The sequence below is a fragment of the Talpa occidentalis genome, unplaced genomic scaffold, assembly GCF_014898055.3.
Source record: "Talpa occidentalis isolate TD23 unplaced genomic scaffold, MPIMG_talOcc4v2.1 talOcc4.17, whole genome shotgun sequence".
In the NCBI taxonomy this organism is placed as follows: Eukaryota; Metazoa; Chordata; class Mammalia; order Eulipotyphla; family Talpidae; genus Talpa; species Talpa occidentalis.
Window position 1 is genome coordinate 56594958 of NW_023601754.1, and position 18878 is coordinate 56613835.

General features: G+C 57.6%; 1 protein-coding gene across 2 annotated transcripts; it reads right to left on the bottom strand.

Moving 5' to 3' along the window:
- Nucleotides 1-1355: 1355 nt before the first annotated feature.
- On the bottom strand, nt 1356-16796 carry NAA40 (N-alpha-acetyltransferase 40, NatD catalytic subunit). Of its 2 annotated transcripts, none has more exons than XM_037517800.2 (8): nt 16715-16796; nt 9565-9660; nt 8775-8827; nt 6327-6422; nt 6085-6243; nt 5820-5903; nt 5423-5500; nt 1356-5141 (listed from the first exon to the last, which is right to left on the bottom strand). In XM_037517800.2, exons 1-8 carry the CDS (start codon nt 16718-16720, stop codon nt 5000-5002), a joined length of 714 nt encoding a protein of 237 aa, XP_037373697.1. In that variant the 5' UTR covers nt 16721-16796; the 3' UTR covers nt 1356-4999. The 2 variants fall into 2 exon arrangements, with proteins under 2 accessions (XP_037373697.1, XP_054553565.1); XM_054697590.1 differs by lacking the exon at nt 16715-16796 and adding an exon at nt 15960-16043.
- Between the last annotated feature and the right edge of the window lie 2082 nt (nt 16797-18878).

The window sequence follows — 18878 nt, forward strand, 5'->3', positions numbered from 1 at the left end:
CTTTTTCCCCGGCCTGCACCTTAGTCTCCCCATCTGTGAAGTGAGCCTTTCCTGTAAAGTCCAGCAGCATAAAGGGGCGGTGGAGGGGTGTGCCTCACAGGAAGAGGGCAGATTTGGGAAACCTGATCTGGAACAGGTGGTGGAAGTGGGACAGGGACAGCAAGATCCTAGAGTGGGGTTCAGCGCTTCCCGGGGCGGCTGACCAGTGGCCCTGACACAGCTGTCCCAGCCAGGGCGCCCCAGGGGTCTGCATGCACACCAAGGTACAGGGAGGCTGTGGGCTGAGGGATGCCCCTGGGAGCTGAGTGGGGGTTAACCCCTTCCAGTCCACAACCCACAGTCTGAGGTCATATATGACTAAGAGGAGAGCACGCAAGCAGACAGCAGTTCTGTCATACCCTGTGGTACAGGGCGGTACTGGGCCACCAAGGCCTCCCCTCCCCATCCCCCAAGTTGTCAGGTTGTCATGGTGGACACAGACCCCCAAGGGCTTGTCTGGGGGCCAAGAAGTATAGAGCGTAAGTCACCAACTGGGATGCCTGGAGAAGACCCTCCACTGCGACTGCTACCAGCACCCTCTGCTGCTCCCCAGGCCCCACTCAACCCCAAGGCCAGCCACACCACACCACCACCCAGGTCACATTCAAGACCTCCCCACCCTGAGGGTGGCCATCTAAGCCTGTGGGGTTGCTGTAGCCTCTGGCTGCAAACCAAGCTTACCAAGCTTACCAGTGCCCCTCGCCTCACCCCTACCCTGCTGTGTGGCACTGCAGCCAGAGCCCCTCCGCCTCTGGGCACCCCGCCTGGAGTCACAACTCCAAACCCGAGAGGACCCCCTCTCTGCCTTCGGGCCCCGACCTCTGCTGTGTCTCTGGCCCAGGGCAAGTTCCCCATTCCTCGTTTTCCCACATCCCAGGGCCAGAGGCCCTGCACCAGAGCACCTGGCCACACCATCAGGCTCCTGAGCAAGTTCCTTTCCACTCGGGGTCTCTCAGACCACATTTGAGAATGACCCCGCCGCCTGTGGAACAGGTTGCTGTAAGGACTGGTGGAGGGCCTCCCTGGTAGCGCAAGGGGTTAAGCACAGCACTGTGAAGCTATCTGCAGCCTCTGCAGCGAGAGTTCAATCCTTGGCCGGCCAGGGAGCTACCCACATGGCGCAGCAGACCTCTCCTGTCTTGCCCACTGCTCCCCTCAGCAGTGCATTTCAGCAGATCTGCCTGTTCTGCTCCCCACTCTGTCTCTGATGAATCCTCTCACATACACCCCCCACAGCTCTGGCCTGTACCCCAGTTCCTGTATGCATAAATAAATCTTTAAAAAAAAAAAAAAAAAAAAAGGACTGGTAGAGGCACAAGCATCCCATGGTGCCCAGCACACACTGACAAAGCAGGGACTCACCAAATGCCAGCTTCACACCAAGACTCAGCCAAGTGACGACGTGTGGGCCCCACAGCCTCATCCTCAGGCTGCATGGAAGGGCCTCTGCTGCCCTTGGAGAGGGAGCAGCAGGAAACGCTGGGTCAGCCAGCATATGAGAGCCGGCTGCCTCCACAGCCTGGCAGTCAGAACTGCTCGTGGCCAGCGTTCATCCTACTGGGGAGCCGCCTCCCTTCCCAGTGCCCCTCGGGCTCTGCTGGGAAGGGAAGACACTGCTATTCACGCAGCAAGGGCCACCCTGCAAAGAGGCTGCAGCTGGGGGCAGCCATGGTGGAGGATGGAGGGGCTGAGTCCCGGCTCGGACTACCGCTCTCCTGTACTCGGCCCTTTGCCCAGGCGCAACGGTGGCCCTGCTGAAAAGGGAGCGCCATTCCCACAAATTCCAACCAGGGAATCAAACAGCCTTCAAGGAACAAAGAACCCAGGGGAATTTTGCCACAGGAGGAATCCATTGGATTCCCCTCCCAAGGACGGGAAGCCTCCCAGGTGAGACAGTGGCTGCTCCAGCTGTTCCTGGCGAACCTGGCAGTCGGGGGAGTGGGCTGCGATGTGCTGAAGGCCACGGCAGCTCTTCTCTGGCCTAGCCGCGGGAGGGACGCCCCGTAGCTGTACTGTGAACCGTGTCTCACTTTCCCCGGAGGCCTTTGGAGTTTTCCTGAGACACGGAGCAGGGACCCAGCACATACTTATTAAAACACATTTAAGTCTTCCCCCAAAATGAAGACAGAGCTGTGGAACCACCTCATGCACACTGGCCAGCAACACCCAGCCTGCCCTTCCTGTCAAGACCCCACCAGAGCACAGACCCTGTGTCCTTATCGGACGCCCTCCACCTGCCAGTGAGGCCCAGCATGAGGCCCATCCCTGCCTCTCCTTCCAGCTCCCCTGGGCAGGTCTGGAGGGATTGTTGCCCCCCTCACACTCTAGGGCCAGAGTCTCCCTGCTCCCCAAGTGAGCTGCCCTTCTGTGGAGCCTTTGTCTTCTGAATGGAAGGAAGGGGGCACTGGAGTCTTTAGTAGAGAAAGAAAACCCTGCACAACCCAAGTCAAAGGGGAAAAGACACCTTGGCCCATTTTACTCCCACAGGACGCTGGTTTGTACATTTGGTCACAGACAGCAAATCTATCCCCAGGACTTCCGGGAAGTGGCACGAATACCTGCACTGGGTGGCAGTTCCCACCTCCAGGTGCTCCCGCCAGACACTGAGGTGTTCTCAGGACGAGGGCTTCCTTCACAGGATGGGGGTGCCAGGCCTGCCCAGCTCACGCCGCAGTGTTTAGGACCCACACTGGGCCAGTCTGGGTACCCTGGCATCAGGAAGACATGCCAGCAGCTGAGCAAACTGTCTTTTATTTGTGACTTACAAATACAACCAATGCAAAAAGAGACCATTTTCCCTTTGATGCCAGTGATAACAATCAGCTAAAGAAAAAAATATATACCAAGGAGTTTCATCTTCAAAGTTTCCTCTAAAAAAAACAAAGGGCTAAAAGAAACTTTTACACATGTCACATACACGTTCGACAACAAAAATAACCTGAAATCGGGTGGATACAACTAAAAAAAGAAGTGTTTAAAAATATTTGAACATGCCCCAAACAACAAACAAGAGCCAGGTACAAAAGGCCTGCCATGTTTCTTAAAACCAAGACCTGGGGGAGCAAAGACTGATGTTGAGAAGGAGCGGCTCACCACCCACAGGGGCCTGTGGGCCGTAGGCTACCCTGCGTGCCCTACTGGTCTCAGGAGCAGCCCTTCGGGAAGCGCCCCATCTTCCAGTCAGTGGGCGGAGGGGGGCCCGATGGCTAGAGAGAGACGACATACACCAAACTCACCTTACATGGGTTTTTGGATGGGGTGCCTTTTGGTCCCCTTGAGAAGCATCAGAAATCCATGATCTAAGACAATAAATATTTATCATTCTGTGTCCTTTGAGACAGGGCTCAGAGGGAAACTCTTCCTGAACATGCTTCTGTCTTTCCACTGATTCTTGGAAGGAGCCCACCCCCGCCCTCCTGGCAGTCTAAAACCCCCTAGGGTGCCACCCTCCAGGAGCCGGGGGTCTGGGCAAAGGCGGACTGATTCCAGTGTAAAGCTGCAAGGCCCTCTCTGAGGAGTGCCGTGTCCAGTGCTGGCGGGGTGGAGAGCAAGGCGGGGCACTCAGTGAGAGCTGCTTGGGGGGGCGGGGGGAGACCCCTCCCACAGGCCCTACACAGGCAGGAATGTGGGTCAGAAGCAAGAAGCCCTGGGGGTTCCACCAGCACAGACCCCTGAGTTGGAGCAGAGGGCAGATATGAGCAGACGCAGGTCTGATGGACCCTCAGAACTCTGAGAGCAACTGCACAAAGGCTAGACCCTTCCAGACAGCCCTTAAGCAGAGCTCAAGGAAGTCGGAGGGGAGGCGTTAGGTGCTTTTTCCTGGGCAAGGATTTGGTCATTTTCTTCCCTGGAGGGGGAACAAGGTCTAGAGATCAAGACGAGTTTGTGCTCTAAGCCCACACCCTCGGTCCCACACATGGGGAAGGCCTGCCTGTGCCCCAGCCTGCTGCCATCGGCGCCACCGGAGAGAAAAGCAGCTGTGGGGGCACCAAGAGGCGTCCTGCTGCAGCCTGAGCTGCTGCCAGGGCAGTGGCACTAGTGCCTCACTGAGGCAGCGAGGGGTGAGGCTGGGGGGGGGGGGGGCGCAGGCAGTGGGGCCTGCTGCTGGCTGGGCCTCTCTGCAGAGGAAGGGTGCCCCATTCTCAGAGAGCTATAAGCACCAAGATAGGTGGGGAAATGACATAAGACATGCCAGGGGGCTCCTTCTGGGGGAAGACAAGGGGCTCCCTGATGTTATTCCCCCCTTGAGAGCAGGAATGGAGGTATCTGGGGTGGGGTTAGGGCCAGGGCAATAGTGGGAGAGGGACAGACATGACCGCTGGCTTCTGTCAGTGAGTGAAAAACTCAAGTCACTGCCAGGAGATCAAGAAGTCAAGCTGAGATGCAGCGAAGTCCAAAAGCCCCGAGGCGCAGGGAGCCCCACCACACCGGCTCCCAGCCCTCAGCCCTGCACTGCCAGCCAGGGTGGGAGGTTCCTCCAGAGCAGGCTGGTCCCCTGGACCACTCAGCCTAACTGTGGGTCCATAAAAGCACAGGTAGAAAGAGCACCCCACTTCCACAGTCTCCATCCACAAAGATGCAGGGCTCTGTGTCAGATCTTATGCTGAGTCCATTCCTCTTTGGGGACCAGTCAGACCCCACACCGAGGTGTCCAGGACTCTCCTAAAGGTGGGTATAAATACTCCATCTGTCCAAGTGTGTGGGGGGCTGTCAGCGCACAGAAGTCAGGGAACCTTACGCCTGAGGGCTGGAGCCAAGAGCCGCAGTCCTTCATGGTGGGCCTGTGGCGCCTCCCTCAGCATCCGCTGAGCGGCTCTCTCAGGAGAAGAGGCAGGGAAGCTCGGACCTCTCCTCCCCAGGCTCCTGTGTGCTCAGGGCGCAGCTCTGAGGGCACCTGAGGCATCTGAGAGGGAGCCGGGGCAGAGGGCAGGCCTGAGGAGAGCGCGTCTGGCGTGGGAGCTCAGTGGCAGCAGCCGCCACAATGCCCGCCCCCGTGGGAGTGCTGGCTGTCCCCAAACTTGGTCCTGCGGCTCAGGATCTCGTAGGAGCAGTCCTCTCCACAGCACCCAGACATGCTGGGGGAGGAGTCATCGATCTCAAATCTGCAAGCAGGCAGGCAGGAAGGTGGGTCACGGTGCTGCCTCCCTGGCTCCCTGAGTGGGGTCTCTCCACCCACCACATGCATGAGACCCCGAGCAGTGAGGGGGCAAGAGCAGCTGGGGCCAAGGCAAGGAAACTGCCACGCCGGTCCTAAGCCCCGACACCCACGGCCCCTGGCCTGGGCGCGCTGGTGTCAGGATGAATGGGGGACAAGACCGGGCAGAGACATGGGGCAGGCACCCCATCCCACCCCCCAGAGGGTCCCAGGCCGCCAGCTCCTTACTGCAGGGCTTCTCTGAAGAACTGGTAGGCGCCATGATTGTGCTTAAATACCGTTAACATAACTTTCTTCATCTGTGTGCTGAGAAGAGAGCAGAGAGATCACCTTCCGGAAAGAGACAGAGACTGCATCAGCTCTTCTCTCACTTGCCTGCCCTGCAAAGCATCGTCAGCCTGACCTACCTGATGTGGCCCCAGGGTGTACGGGGCCTCCCTGCCTCCAGCTGACCAGATGTGGGGGGGGCATGACCACCTGAGTGCGGCGCCCACACGCAGGCAGAGAAGAGCGGCCCAGAGGCGCGTGACGCCCTGTGGGGCTCAGCCGAAAGCTGGACTCAGCAGTACGGGGAGCACCTTACTGAGAGGGTTTAGACGAGCCTCTTCCTCGGGGGTACCCTCACCTGTTTGCCATGAGCTGCAGGATCTGAATGAGGAACTTCCCCAGGCCTTTCCGCCGCACCTTGCTCTCCAGCTGCACCTCGTAGCTGCAGAGGGGAGCAGAGCAGAGCGCTGAGCGGAGGGCGGGCGTGCAGGGGCTGCCGGGCTAGTCAGGGGAGTCCCAGGACACAGAAGGCCCGGCAGACTCTGGCGCCCGCTGAGAGCCTAGAGCAGCGCGGTTTGTCCCCCCCTCAGCCCCCCCTCCCAACACCGGGCTTGGCTCCCTACCAGTACAAGACTTCATCCCCGCATTCCACGTCAAAACGGAAGTGAGAAAAGGCGACAGGGATGGAACTGCTTTCCCAAGCAATGAGGTACCAGGCTCGGTCATCCGTCATTTCCTCCCGTTTCTCTCGATCCTTCCAGCCCCACTCGCTCTGCTCATACCTGAGAAACGCGGGCCATCAAAGGAACTCTGGGAGAGGAAGGCAGCCTGGGAAGGGCACGCCTCCCCTCCCGGCGGGGCTTACATGGACTGCATGTTGGTTTTGGTCAGGTCAAAGGCCCAGTCCACGGTGGCCGGCTCCAGTCCGGACACGCGCTTACATTCGATGGAGACATTTAACCTGAAAATTGGAAGAGGATGCTGGGAAGCAGCTGCAGGCCCAGCGCCAACGCCTGCCCCAGGCCTTTCCACAAGACTACGGAACTGTCATCACCGGCCACCCACCAGGCCCGCCAGCCCATTCCCTGCCTGCCCCTGCCCTTGCCAGACTCAGCACTTTGTAAATTTCTGTCCCTCTCTGCCACCTCTGCTCTCATCAACCTCTCTTCTGCACCTTGTTAGAAACACAGAGTCTTCTGGGTTCCCCGAGTTCCCGCTAGAGGCATTCTTCCCGTTGCTTTCATGTCTGAAGGACGTTTGGGGACCTCCTATCTACCAATCTCACCTTCTGAAGCCAGGGGTGACCTCAGGCACTTTTAGAAGACCACAGTCCATACCCCGCTCTGAGGAGCCCTGCCTGCCCATCCATGAGGACATAGTAGGGGGTGCTGGTGGCTCATCAAACAGGGTGGAATGGGCCCAAACCCAGGCTCTATTTTCCTAAAGACTGTCACAGGCGTTAAGGAATTTTTTTTTTAATTTAAGTATTTTATTTTATATAATTCTTACATCTTTTTTCATCTTTGCACAATGTATGCATTTTCATTTTGGTTATATTCCCCATACAACTGCACCCCCCCCTTATTTTGACACTAGTCCTTCCTTTCCCCCCCCCCATGTTAAGGAATCTTAATCTGTTATTTACTTCTAAATGGAATGTAGGTACATTATGGTTAAAGCCCTCAGCCACACTGCAAATCACACCTTCTAGATACTACCACACCCTCAAAGTACTAAAGCAGCAACTCTGCCTCTTCAAAGTGCCCCACAACCGCAGATGAAGGGGACTTTCAACAGGACCCCTAGGCGAGGTTCGCACCAGAACCCCACCCCACTAACAGGCACCGTGGGAGCGGTACAGGGGCTGAGCCTTGTGAGTTAGGACCTGGCTGGCACACAAGCCTCTGGGCAGTGCTCGTCACGGAGCAGTGAGACGTGCCCCCACAGCACCGCCCTGCTTCCAGAGGCCAGCCTGCCAGATAAACGCTCCATCCATCTGAGCTCAGGACTTGAAAGGAAAATCACAGTCACACGGATCACACAAAATGCCAGGCACTAAAGGAGCCCAAGGGGGCCACAGTGTCTGCAAGTTGGGGGAATAGGAAGATTGGGGCCAGGCGACATCATGGCAAGGGTCTCTGAATGACGACGTGTAAAGCACGTGACCACACAAGGCGGGCATGTCAATGTGACGCTAAGGAGTCAGCCTCCGGGAGAGGGGCAAAGGCGTCCCTGCTGCCCCACCTCAAAGCGCGGTTCCTGGCTCTCCCTGTCACTTTCAAAACACTTGCACAGCTGATAATCCAGAGCTCAGTATCTTCTCTTTCCTCCTGAAAGGCACCCCACAAGTGTGCCCCCCGCTCCACTGAATAGAGAAACAGGAGGCTCAAGGAGCATGAGCGACTTGTCCGGAACAGTGACAAGCCCAGCAACCCACAGCCTCGGCTGTGATGCTCTGAAACCATAAACCCGTCTTTCCTCAACCGAGAGCACTTTTGTAAAACAGATTCTGCCTCCTGTTTTATAAACCAAAAGGACAGAAAGAGCAGGGGGGCTTTAATCCAGATCCTCTGATGAATGGGATTAGTAATAACAACTGGTGGTAACAGCTATTGGGGACCTACCTTTAAGCTTGCTCCAGGCGCAAGCCTTTCCAGCTAGTCTCCCTGATGAGCCCCCCGCATCCCCCACGAGGCAGGCACTATTATCAGACACATTCAGATTTGAAAACTGAGGCACAGAGAGGTTCATTTGTCCAGGGTCACAAAGCCAGCGAGTAGTCTTTAATATTAAGTTATGCCTCGGCAGCTGTCCTGCCCGCCTGTGCCGCGCAGGTGTCTCTTTCTTAAACCTACCACTTTCAGGGGCAGCTATTTCTGCCCAACTGTATCTGTGCATGGGTCTTTTCCTTCCCTTTTCTTATAAAAAACCTGCTCTTTTGGATACAAAAGGGAAAAAAGTATGCCACATACTCAGGGAAAGCGCAGTGGACTGGAAAGTCAAGTCCTTCAGCTACTAGGAGAAACCCTGTAAGCTCAGAAATCTCATTCAACTTATCTGAGCCTCAGCTTCCCCCTAACAAAAGGAGGGGGTCTGTGTCAGCTCTGATTCCTGGTGTGGAGAGAACAACAAGCTGCGGATCAGCCCCGGTGAGACTGGCCATGGTCCAGGCACAGAGGCCCTGGCACCCTGAGCAGGGTTCTCTAGGGCGCCCGGCTCCCGCTGTTTTCATAACAAAGAAGAAGGAGAAACCCTGGGGCTGCGGAAAAGTGACTTCCTACAGACTCCGCAGACAGGAATGCAGAGCGCTCACCCATTTCGGTCGTACTTCTTGAAGACCGGGAAAGCCTCCAGGGGGTCCCCGAGCTGTGGAAGGAAAAGAAAGAGGAGTGGCGCAAACACACGTGTGGGGTGCAGGCTCTCCCTCCAGCAGTGGGGGGGGCGGGTGCACGCAGGCCCACATGGCTCTGGGAAGGCGGCCCAAGAGCTTCCCCTGCTGGCAAAAGGAGAGGCGGAGGAGGCCACCTGATCCACCTGGTACTTCTAACAAACCCCCAACTGTGCTCATAGCCCAAAACGGAGATTCGCGTCCCTGACCCACATCCTTACAAATGTACCTGCTCGCTGAGCGGGATCAAAGAACAAGAATCGGGATGTGGAATGGGGGCAGGGAGGATGACCAGACTCTCCCGGCGCGTCTGCTTCCAGTCAGGCCCATCCAGGGCTGAGGTTCCGGCTTCTCCCCTAACTGTACACCGGCCCCCACCCCACCCCAGCACTGCCTTTGGTACCCGACGTGCCGTCAACAAATGTTTAAATGAATAAATGAGAAAATTACACCACATTTTACCAGGGAAATTTCCTCCCCCAAATGCAAAATCCTAACAAAATTTCCTGGAGACCCTCTTCCACGGGGAAGGAGACCCACAAAAGCAGCCACCTCCGAGGTCCTGCACACCTGGGCCAGCCGCTGCCCCGCCCCGGCTCCCCGCCCCCGCGCGGCGGGCAGTAACGCAGTCCGCCGCAGGGTGGCGCCAAAAGAAGGTAAATTGAAAACCAAGCCCCGGCTGGGGGCGGGGGGTGGGGGTGGAGGGAAGAGTCACCCTGTTGGCGGCTTCCACTTTGGCACAGACGGCATCCATGGCTGCTCGCTCCTCCAGCCGCTTCTGCTTCTTCTCCTTTGCTTTGCTCGACTTCCTCTGCAACAGGGAAAAGCAAGGGCCTCCGCTGGTGGCGCAGCGGTTGAGCACCGGGCTGCGAAACTGCCTGCAGCCTCTGCAGCGCCGGTTCGATCCCCGGCTCCCGCCAGCGAGGGTCCCACATGGCGCACAGACCTCTCCTGCCCCTCGCGGCTCCCCTCAGCAGTGCATTTCGTTGGTCTGCCTGTTCTGTTCCCCGCTCTAGCTCTGGTGAATTCTCTCACCCTCCCGTGTTTCTGACTGTACCCAGTGCTCGTATAAATAAAATAAATAAATCTTAAAAAAAAAAAAAAAAAAAAAACAGGGAAAAGCAAAGTTGGCTGCACAGTCTGCGGCCAACCAACCAACAGTCTGGCTTTTCCCGCGGAGGGACAGGCGCCCCTCAGCCCGGGAACTGCCATGCTGAGCGCAGCACACCGGTCGGTCGCGTGGGGAGCCCCAAGCACTTCCAGGAGGGGAGACCTGGGGAGCCTCGTGTCTCGGCTTCCTAATACTCAGGATCTTGGGTCACTGTCAGGACCCAGCGAGGGGACGTCATGTGGCAGCGAGCCCAGCCCTGGGGGGAGGCGAATCTTTACTCCGAAGCGCCTGCTAACGGGCGGGTTCCGGGCAGGAGCGCCATCCGAGGTGGCGCTGACCGCTGTTCCATACTGTGCCATGATTCAAAGATCTTTCAGCTTTTCCAGGAGACAAAAATCTGGCCTGTGGGGCAGCCCCTCTGGGATCTGAGCCCCCTTTGTAAGATAAGGCCACAGCACTGTGGCTTAAGTAGACCAGGGTGCCAAAGAAGCACCGCTTGGCCAATGCCAACAGGTGGCAGGCACAGTGCACACCTGGCAGCAACAAGGCCCTGGGGGCTCAGCCAGGGACTGAGGTTGTGCTGGCACATAGCGGGCAGGCCGGGATGCAGGGCACACAGGCAGCAGGGGAAGAGCAGAGGGAGTTTACCTGCACAACGCCTGTACCTGTGCCCATCGAGGCAGAGCCAGTTCTGAAGCTAATGTGGGGCTAATGGCAGTTTCAGGAATGGCCCCTCTCACCCTCTTGGGAAACGCTGGTAGCACAGAAAAGAGTTCAGGCCCCAGAGGTTTGTACAAACCCTCTTTCTGCTCTTCACAACCTGCAGATCTCCGGACAAGACACAGTCCCACTCCCGCCCCCCAGCCTCCTGAGTGGGTTCCCAATGACTCCAGTGTCGCTCTCTGCCCTCGAGGGTTAACACAGCGTGTGTGCCCCAGATGACAGCTCTCGTCCTTACTCCCAAGCACGGCCAGAGCAGCACATACACAGAGAGGTGCTCGCCCATCCACCCGAGTCGGGAAGGGGCTGCCAGGACACCAGCTCATCTGTCCCCAGCCTGTTTCCCTGAGCCCCGGCGTTCTGCCACCTCTCCTCACACCGTGGCCCTGGGAAAGGGTGAGCTGAAGAGCAGCTGCTGGGAAACTGGCTCAGGATAAACCCTCCCCCCACCTCCCCCAACCTCCCTGGTGCCTGTGGGTTAAATTCTCAGCACCGTCACCACTACTGCCTGAGTTTGATCCCCAGCCAGGGAGCTACCCACATGGCACAGCAGACCTCTCCTGTCTCCCCGCTGCTCCCCTCAGCAGCGTATTTCAGTCAGTCTGCCTGTTCTGCTCCCCACTCTGTCTCTGGTGAATCCTCTCGCCCTCCCACCCCCCCCACACTTCCCACACTTCTGGTCTATACCCCAGTTCTTCTATGTATAAATAAATTTAAAAAATAATCCCCCCCCACCCCCTACCTCCTCAGGGCAGACCCTGCTTCTCTCCACTTCAAGTAGCCAGGATGCTGGGGCGGAGAGCAGGCCTGGGAGCCGCCACCACCTGCTGCCCACTAGCGAAGTCTGCGCACTGCAACTTCCCGTCTCCCAGAGGGGGTGCCCAGAGCAGTCTGACTTCACATGGCTGGGAGGTGGGGGCAGAGTAGGGCCTTTCTACTGCATGCAAGTTTTAGAGCCTCCATTTTTCTCTCTGGGAATTTGGATTTCAAGACAGCAGGGAGAGAAACAGCTTCAAAGTGCTTTCAAGTACATCATCTGACTCAATTCTCAGGGCAGAAACCATCACCTCCCTTTATACACAAGAAACGGGGGCTCAAAAGGATGCTGTGTCTGCTCAGAGCTCCCCGGGGAGTGGCCAGCAGAGGGAACAGTTCCAGGGGCTGGGTTCCCCCGGGCACATGCTGATGTCGCCCTGAGAACCTACATGAGTGTCCAAGACCTTCCCTGGCCCAGCCCAGACCAGGCCGGGGCCGCAGAGCCTCCAGGTGGACCCTCAACAACACACTTCCCAACGCCCTTCCAGCCTGGCAGGCTGACATGATGGGCCGCACCCAGAGCCCCACGTCTCTGGTGAGGCTGGGGCATGAACAGGGACGCCTCGGAAAGAGGCCCTCTGGGGCTGCTCAGCGGGGCAGAGAGAGCAGGGGCTTTGCTCCAGTGAGGCCAAACTGCTCCTCCAGCCACCCCTCCACGGCTCATGAGAGCAACTCCATCCCCAAGAAAACGGGCACAGAGGCGGGCCTCACGCAGCAGCTGCAAGGACAGGTCAGAGGCCGGCTGAGCTCCCAGCGGCCCCTCCTCCCTGCACGGGCTCTCTTACCACCTCCCAGAGCCAAGGGCCAGAAGTGCTGGAAGTGTGACTCTGGTTGGCGAGCAGTGAAACCTGGTCTAAGCACACGCAGCAGGAGGCCGACCTGGGCCTCCAGGAGATTTACGGGCTCATGGGCACAGGGCAGGCAGGCAAGCCAGGCAATCCTCAGAGTGAGGCGAGGGGGCCGCCGCTGGGCTGCAGACAATGAAAGAGCCCCTTAAGCGCCTCACAGCCAGCACACAGGGCTGCAGCGGGCTGGGCGGACAGGGGGCCGCCCTCCCTCAAACCCTGCGCGCACCAGAAGTGTCTCCCACTGCTCCCATTAGCCTGGCCATGCCTCGGGGAGGTAAGACTGTCCCGCGGGGACCGGGAAGACTCTGCTCGTTAAGAGGGGAAATAGCGGAGTGAAGAGTAAAGCTCACTGTGGCTAAGTGTCTTTCCCAAAGGCACTTCATATGATAAAGAGAGTGGGATTTCGAGTAGGGAGACCTGGATTCGAGTCTAAGCTTCTGCACTCCAGAGCTGTGTGACTTTGGGCAAGTTATTTAATCTCTTTTCAGCAACTCACTCAGTTTCTCTGAATCTCAATTCCCTCATCGCTAAAATGGAGCTACCCATGCCTACCTCTTCCAAGGCTGCTGAGGACAGAAGGACACAGTGTACCGGTGCCAGATATGAAAGCTCTTTATATGGACACACAGCTTCCTCAGGTATCCCTAAACCCAGAGGTGCTCAAAAAGCAGAGTAGAAAAGGGGTGTGGCTCCAGAAAGCAATTTACCCAGTAAATGACTCAGAAACTTGAATTCCAGGGCTCCCCTGGTGGCCTAGGGGTTAAGTCTCAGTGCTATTACCACTATGGCCTGAGTGCGATCCCCAGCAAGGGAGCAACCCACATGGCGCAGCAGACCTCTCCTGTCTCGCCCGCTGCTCCCCTCAACTGTGTGTTTCACTCAGTCTGCCTGTTCTGCTCCCCACTCTCTCTGGTGTATCCTCTCACCCCCCTACCTCCCCACACCTCTGGCCTACACCCCAAATCTTATACACACAATAATAAATCTTAAAAAAAAAAAGAAACTTAAATCCAACCTCTCTCCTTCCTATCACTTTGGTCTCCATTTTTCCCAGGACAAAAAACATGTTCTCATAGTTTTCTTGTTTCTAAAATCAAAGCCCAGCATCCCAAGACCATCCAGGGCCTGCCTGGAGCTCACCCAGAGTCACCTAACAACTTGATTGTGAACCAACTGCCTTAACCCTTAGGGGGAGGGGCTAGCTAAGCCAGAAGACCAGACCGAGGGCAGAAAGTGAGGGCTTCACAGGTGGTCTGTCTGAGCCTGATCAGAAGTCAAATGAGTGGTGACAAGGGATGACTTCACCCAGAAAGGCCCATGCAAGTTTCTAAAGAGATAACTATCCAGGAAGCAGAGTGAACAGAAGTTTGGGGTGGGGGATAGTGAGGTGGAATGGGTCCTGGTTATGTTGTTGTTATTTGTTATTTGTTGTTATTAGCTTTGATTTTTTGCTAATATAAAACAGAATATTCAGGGCCTCCCCTAGTGGCACAGGTGGTTGAGCGCAGTGCTGTGAAGCTGTCCACAGCCTCTGCAGCAGCGGTTCGATCCCGTCCAGCCAGCAAGGGTCCCACATGGCGCGGCAGACCTCTCCTGTCTCACCCGCTTCTCCCCTCAGCAGTGTATTTCATCAGTCTGCCTGTTCCCTGCTCTGTCTCTGGTGACTCCTCTCACCTTCCCGCAAATCTGGCCTGTACCCCGGTTCTTGTATAATAAATAATTCTTTAAACAAAAAAAAAAAAAAACAGAATATTCAGTGAACCTAATATCCATGTACAAATAATAAGTGTTAACAGTAAAATATTCAATGAAAAGTCAAAAAATTGGTTCTTGACAGTAAGGACTTCTATTTCCAAAGACCCATTCAGCTGAGACACCCTGCTAGTGCTTTAATGAAGATAATCTACTCTGCTCTTTACCATATTCAGCACCTACTTTTTCTGATGAGAAAATCAAGACAAGGCAGTTTCCAGTTCACAGGGCCAGGGAATGGTCTTCTCATAAAGGTCTTCCTAATATCTCTTCCCTCCATGCCCACCAGACCATCCATGTGCTCGTGAGCCAGAAGCCCCATCTGCTTTACCTGCCAATGTGTGCCCAGAGGTCAGCAGAGAGCAGGCCATACTGCTCAATGAATCACCCAAGACTCAAGTCCAAGGGGGACCCTCGGGCCCATGCCCCCTCCACTACATTGACAGCATGGACGCGGCCCTGTCGCTATAAAGCACAAAGAAATGTGGTTTTCACATGCAGCTGTGAGACGCAGCCCGTCCCTTCCCACGGCAAGTTTGCATGCACACTTCCGAGACTGTGAGGGGCCGCACAATGAGATCAAGAAACAAAAACATCAGCCAGTGCAGGAGGATCTTCATAAAAGGGATCTGGATCTCTTAGATTTTCAGTGTCAATGTTTCCATCCCACAAAATATCCAAGTTCTGGAAAGAACCTGTCTTTGGAGAGCTTAAATTCTATGCCTGAAAGACAACACAGGCGTGGCTGCAAGGAATTTTGAAGAGTGGTGCTCCACCTGATGTCCTCCCTCCCTGAGGTCAAGTTGTTAGGTGGGGCAGGGCCCTCTGCTGCAGGGTGATTACGAGGACACGGAGACAAGACACAGGAACTTCCTGACAGAGGAGGGGACTCCACAGTCCCCACCTGTGAGGAATGAGGACAAGAGTGGTTTCCAGTTCTGCTTCAGGAGGAGAGTTCATGTTTCTCTTTTGCAGTGGGTTTTAGGCTAGACGCGAGGAAGGGGCCATCCTGACAAACATGAGCAACAACTTAGGACCCTGAAGGAAGTAAGAGCAGCAGGGTCTGAGGCCTGCGCCTTCAGCTCAAGCAAGGAGACGTGTGCGACCAGAATGGCAAGCTCAGCCTCTTGTTTTCTGCTCTGCTGGGTGGACACTTACTAATAGGACACAGGTTTTATTTCCGTTCAGCAAGAGCTGGGGTCTGGGACCTTCACCAAATCTCAAATATGCCAACGGTCTCTTTCTTGGTAGATAAGTACAAAGTACCCAAACTTACTTTCTTTTGTTTTTGTTTTACTTACTAAATTATTTTTCCAACTGAACCAAAAGTTCTCACTGAAACACCATGATCTGTATTTTGACCCAGACCACATGTTTTGACATGGATCAGGCAACTACTTCTGTCTAACAAGTTGACTGTAGTCAATAACTATTTGATTGGAGGAATCTAGGTTAATAACAGCAGGGATTAAACATAGCACAAATCTATTTGCCTAAAGCAAGGGCTGGGCATGCAGGCCACAATAACAGCCACTATTTAGGAGGCACCTATTTCTCTATTCACATCCTCTCTGTCACTCAGTCCCACGTCTCTGCCAAGCATCCGCTCTACACAGCTGAGGAAACTCCGAAAGGTGGCCTCCCTGGCACAACATCGTGCTGCCAGCCGGCGAAGATGGGTTAGCATTGAGGCAGCAGGGTTCCCTAAGGAGGTGGAAATTCCATGTAAGAACTAACATTCACACAGTGCCAGGGAGGGCCGCCCGCATTCCCGGAGGGCGGCCGAGGGTGCTCTAATTAGGACTTAAGGAGGTGAATTCGCAGAAACCCGCGATTAACTTCTGCCCAGCCCGCTATCAGCACCTGCCGGGGACGGCGTCACCTGCACCTCGGCGCTGCCTCGCACGGAACAGGTGGTCTCGATGCACCGGGGCCCCATCCGGCCCGGGCTCGGCTTCCCCTCGCCAAGCCGGCGGCAGTATCAAGGCTCGGAGAGGCCAAGTAACAACAAGGACGCCCCGCGCATCGAGGCCGCCGCCGAGACAGGCCGCTGCTGGACGGGGGAGCGGGGGGAGCGGGGGGAGCCGGGGGGCGGGGGCCGGGCGGCGAGGTTCCGGGCAGCATCGGGAACCGGCTCCCGCGAGGAGCCGCGCAGCGGGGAGCGAGGGGATGCGGAGCCCGGGGTCGGGGTCTGGCTCCCCGGTCACCGTCCGTGACCTTGGCTGGGGGCCTCCTTCTCTTTGGGCCTCGACGCCCCCCAAGCCGGGGCCGGCCTAGGACGCGGGAAGCCGCGAAGCCGGCGACAGTCAGGGAGCGGGCGGCCGTGGGGCGGCGGGGACCCCCGGGTCCGCGCGGGGGGATGGGGGCGGCCCAGGTAGCGGGTCAGCGCGGAAGGTAGCGGCGAGCGCCCGGCGAGGGGCGGGGTGCGCGGGGGTGGGGCCGGGGGCTTCCCAGGGGCCGGCCGGGGGACACTGCGAAAGGGGGAGTCATGTGGGGGCTGGGGGTCACGTGAGGCCGGAGGGGGTCGGGGTCACGTGAGGGGGGGTCAAGGAACAATAGGGGCGCGGGGAGCGGGGCGCGCTCCCGGCCCGCTCGTCTCGTCTCCGCGCCTCACTCACCCCCATGGCGGCGGCGGCCCTCGGCTCCGGCTCCACACACTCGCCGGCGGGGAGGCGGCAACGGGCGGCGGCGGCGGCACCTCAGCAGCGGCGGGCCCCGCACCGCGCATGCGCCCCCGGGTTCCCCGCGCGCCCGGCGGGCACCGCGCCGGCGCAGAGCCGCGGGCCGAGGCGGGCGGGGGAGGCGCACAGGTGGAGACCGGGAGGCGGCCCGAGGGTCTCGCCCCCGAAAGAGGCGGGAGGCGCGGGCCCGCGTCGCGCTGGCAATGACGTGCCCGGGCCCGCCCCTCCTCGCTGGGCTGCGTCTGTCGCCACGGCAACAGCCGCCGGGCCCCAGGGGCGGGGCCGCCGGGTGGGTGGCCGCGCCGCGGGCCAGTCCCGGGAAGCCGCTTCGCCTACGGCCCGACGCGCCGCGGCCGCCGAAACAGCCGCGCCCCGGGCTCTGGGGAAGCCTTCGGGAAAGTTCCCGCCTCCTGGTGAGCGCTGAAGTTCCTGCTCTAGCCGAAGCCCCGTTATTTGCTCATTCCTCCATTCATTGACCGTCCGCTCGGCGCTCTCCAAACACCCTCCAGCACCTGCGCTCTGCCGAGCCCGGGGCGCACCCCGAGGTGGGGGATGCCGTGGCGGGCCCGAACTAAGTTACGAGGGGACTCGGACACGTGGCCAGTGTCACGGGAGCGAGTAGTGCTGTGGGAACCAGTCCTCTGGCCTCCCGGACAGCGTTCCTTTCAGCCGAGCCCATTCGACCAGAAAGTGACCCCCTCCACCTAACTCAGTCGCCTGAGAAGCTTGTGCAGCCTGCACACCCCCAGAGCCTACCCCGGAACCCCCGCGGTGGAGCCGAGTCTTCCCTCCTAAGGATTCCCCCGGCAGGGTCATGCCCTGTAATTCAGAGTTTGCGGGTCTGCGGCGTGGGCTGGTAGACCTGGTCGGCTTTGCTCACTCTCCACTCTCAGTGCAGTGTTTTGAGTCCCCAACAGGCGCTCAGGTAACGTTTGTTGGGTCCCTTCCATGTGCCTGGCATTGTCCCAGGGAACAGGGAAAACAATAACAGAAAAGGTACCACCCTCCTAGAAGTTGCATTCTAGAAGGAGGAGGCAGGTAATTAAATAATAGGTAAAAGTCATCCTATGTTAGGTGACCTAAGGCCCATGGAGGAAAATAAAGCAGGGAAGGGTCTCGGGAAAGTCAGGATTAGTAGTTTTAACAAGGATGTACAGGGTAGGCACGCACAAGGCCATGTGAGTGTCAAGATCTAAAGGAGGTGAAGGAGCAAGACCTGAAGATATCTGGGGGAGGGATCTTCAGGCTGGGAATCCAACCAGGGCAACCCCCCTGCCCCCCCCCCCCTGCAGGAGCATGATTGGAATGTTTGGGGAACTACAAGAAGTGAGAACAGTGTGACTGGGAGAACAGTGGGAGGTGAAATCAGACAGGTCAGGACAGGATCATTTAAGGCTTGTAGGTTTGAAAGACTTTAGGACTAGAGGGGACCAGGAGATGCCATCGAGAGGGAACAGTAGTGCTGCTTTCTGTGCTTATACCCTCCCCGCTGGGTCAGAAGAGAGTACAGGGGCAAGTTCAAAGGAGGGCCAGTACAGAGGCCCTGCTCCTAATCAAGGCCAAGGGGAAGGTGCCCAGCTGGACAGCAGTGGAGGCGGGAGAGGAGCTCTGCTCCCCATGTCTGCTGACGGCGGAGCAGCTGGACCTGCTGGCAGATTGGACGTGGGTGTGGGAGGGAGAGAAAAGCCAAGATACCGTCAAGGTTTTTAGCTTGAGCTACTGGCAAACAGGGTGGCTTCCACTGAGTGGTGGACGGCTTCAGAAGGAGCGAGGGGGGTGGGGGAAGACCCAGAAATCTGTCTGGCCACCGCAGGATTGAGGTGTCTTTCAGACATTCTCCGTGGAGATGTGGAGTGATCCAATCTGGACCTTGGGGAGAGGGCCAGTCTGGAGATCCAGGTTCAGCACAGTCAGCCCTGGATGAGACTGGTTGAGACCTTGGAGAGGCCTCAGGGAGATTAGAGTGACTCCAGCCTGCAGCCTCTTCCTCCGTCAGGACATGTGGCTGCCAGCACCCTGGGAACCAGAAGAGGGAGCTCGGGGCGGGCAGAGGGCAGCCGAGGTAGGAAGAGGGGCCCTCTGAACTTGCCCTTAAAGGAGG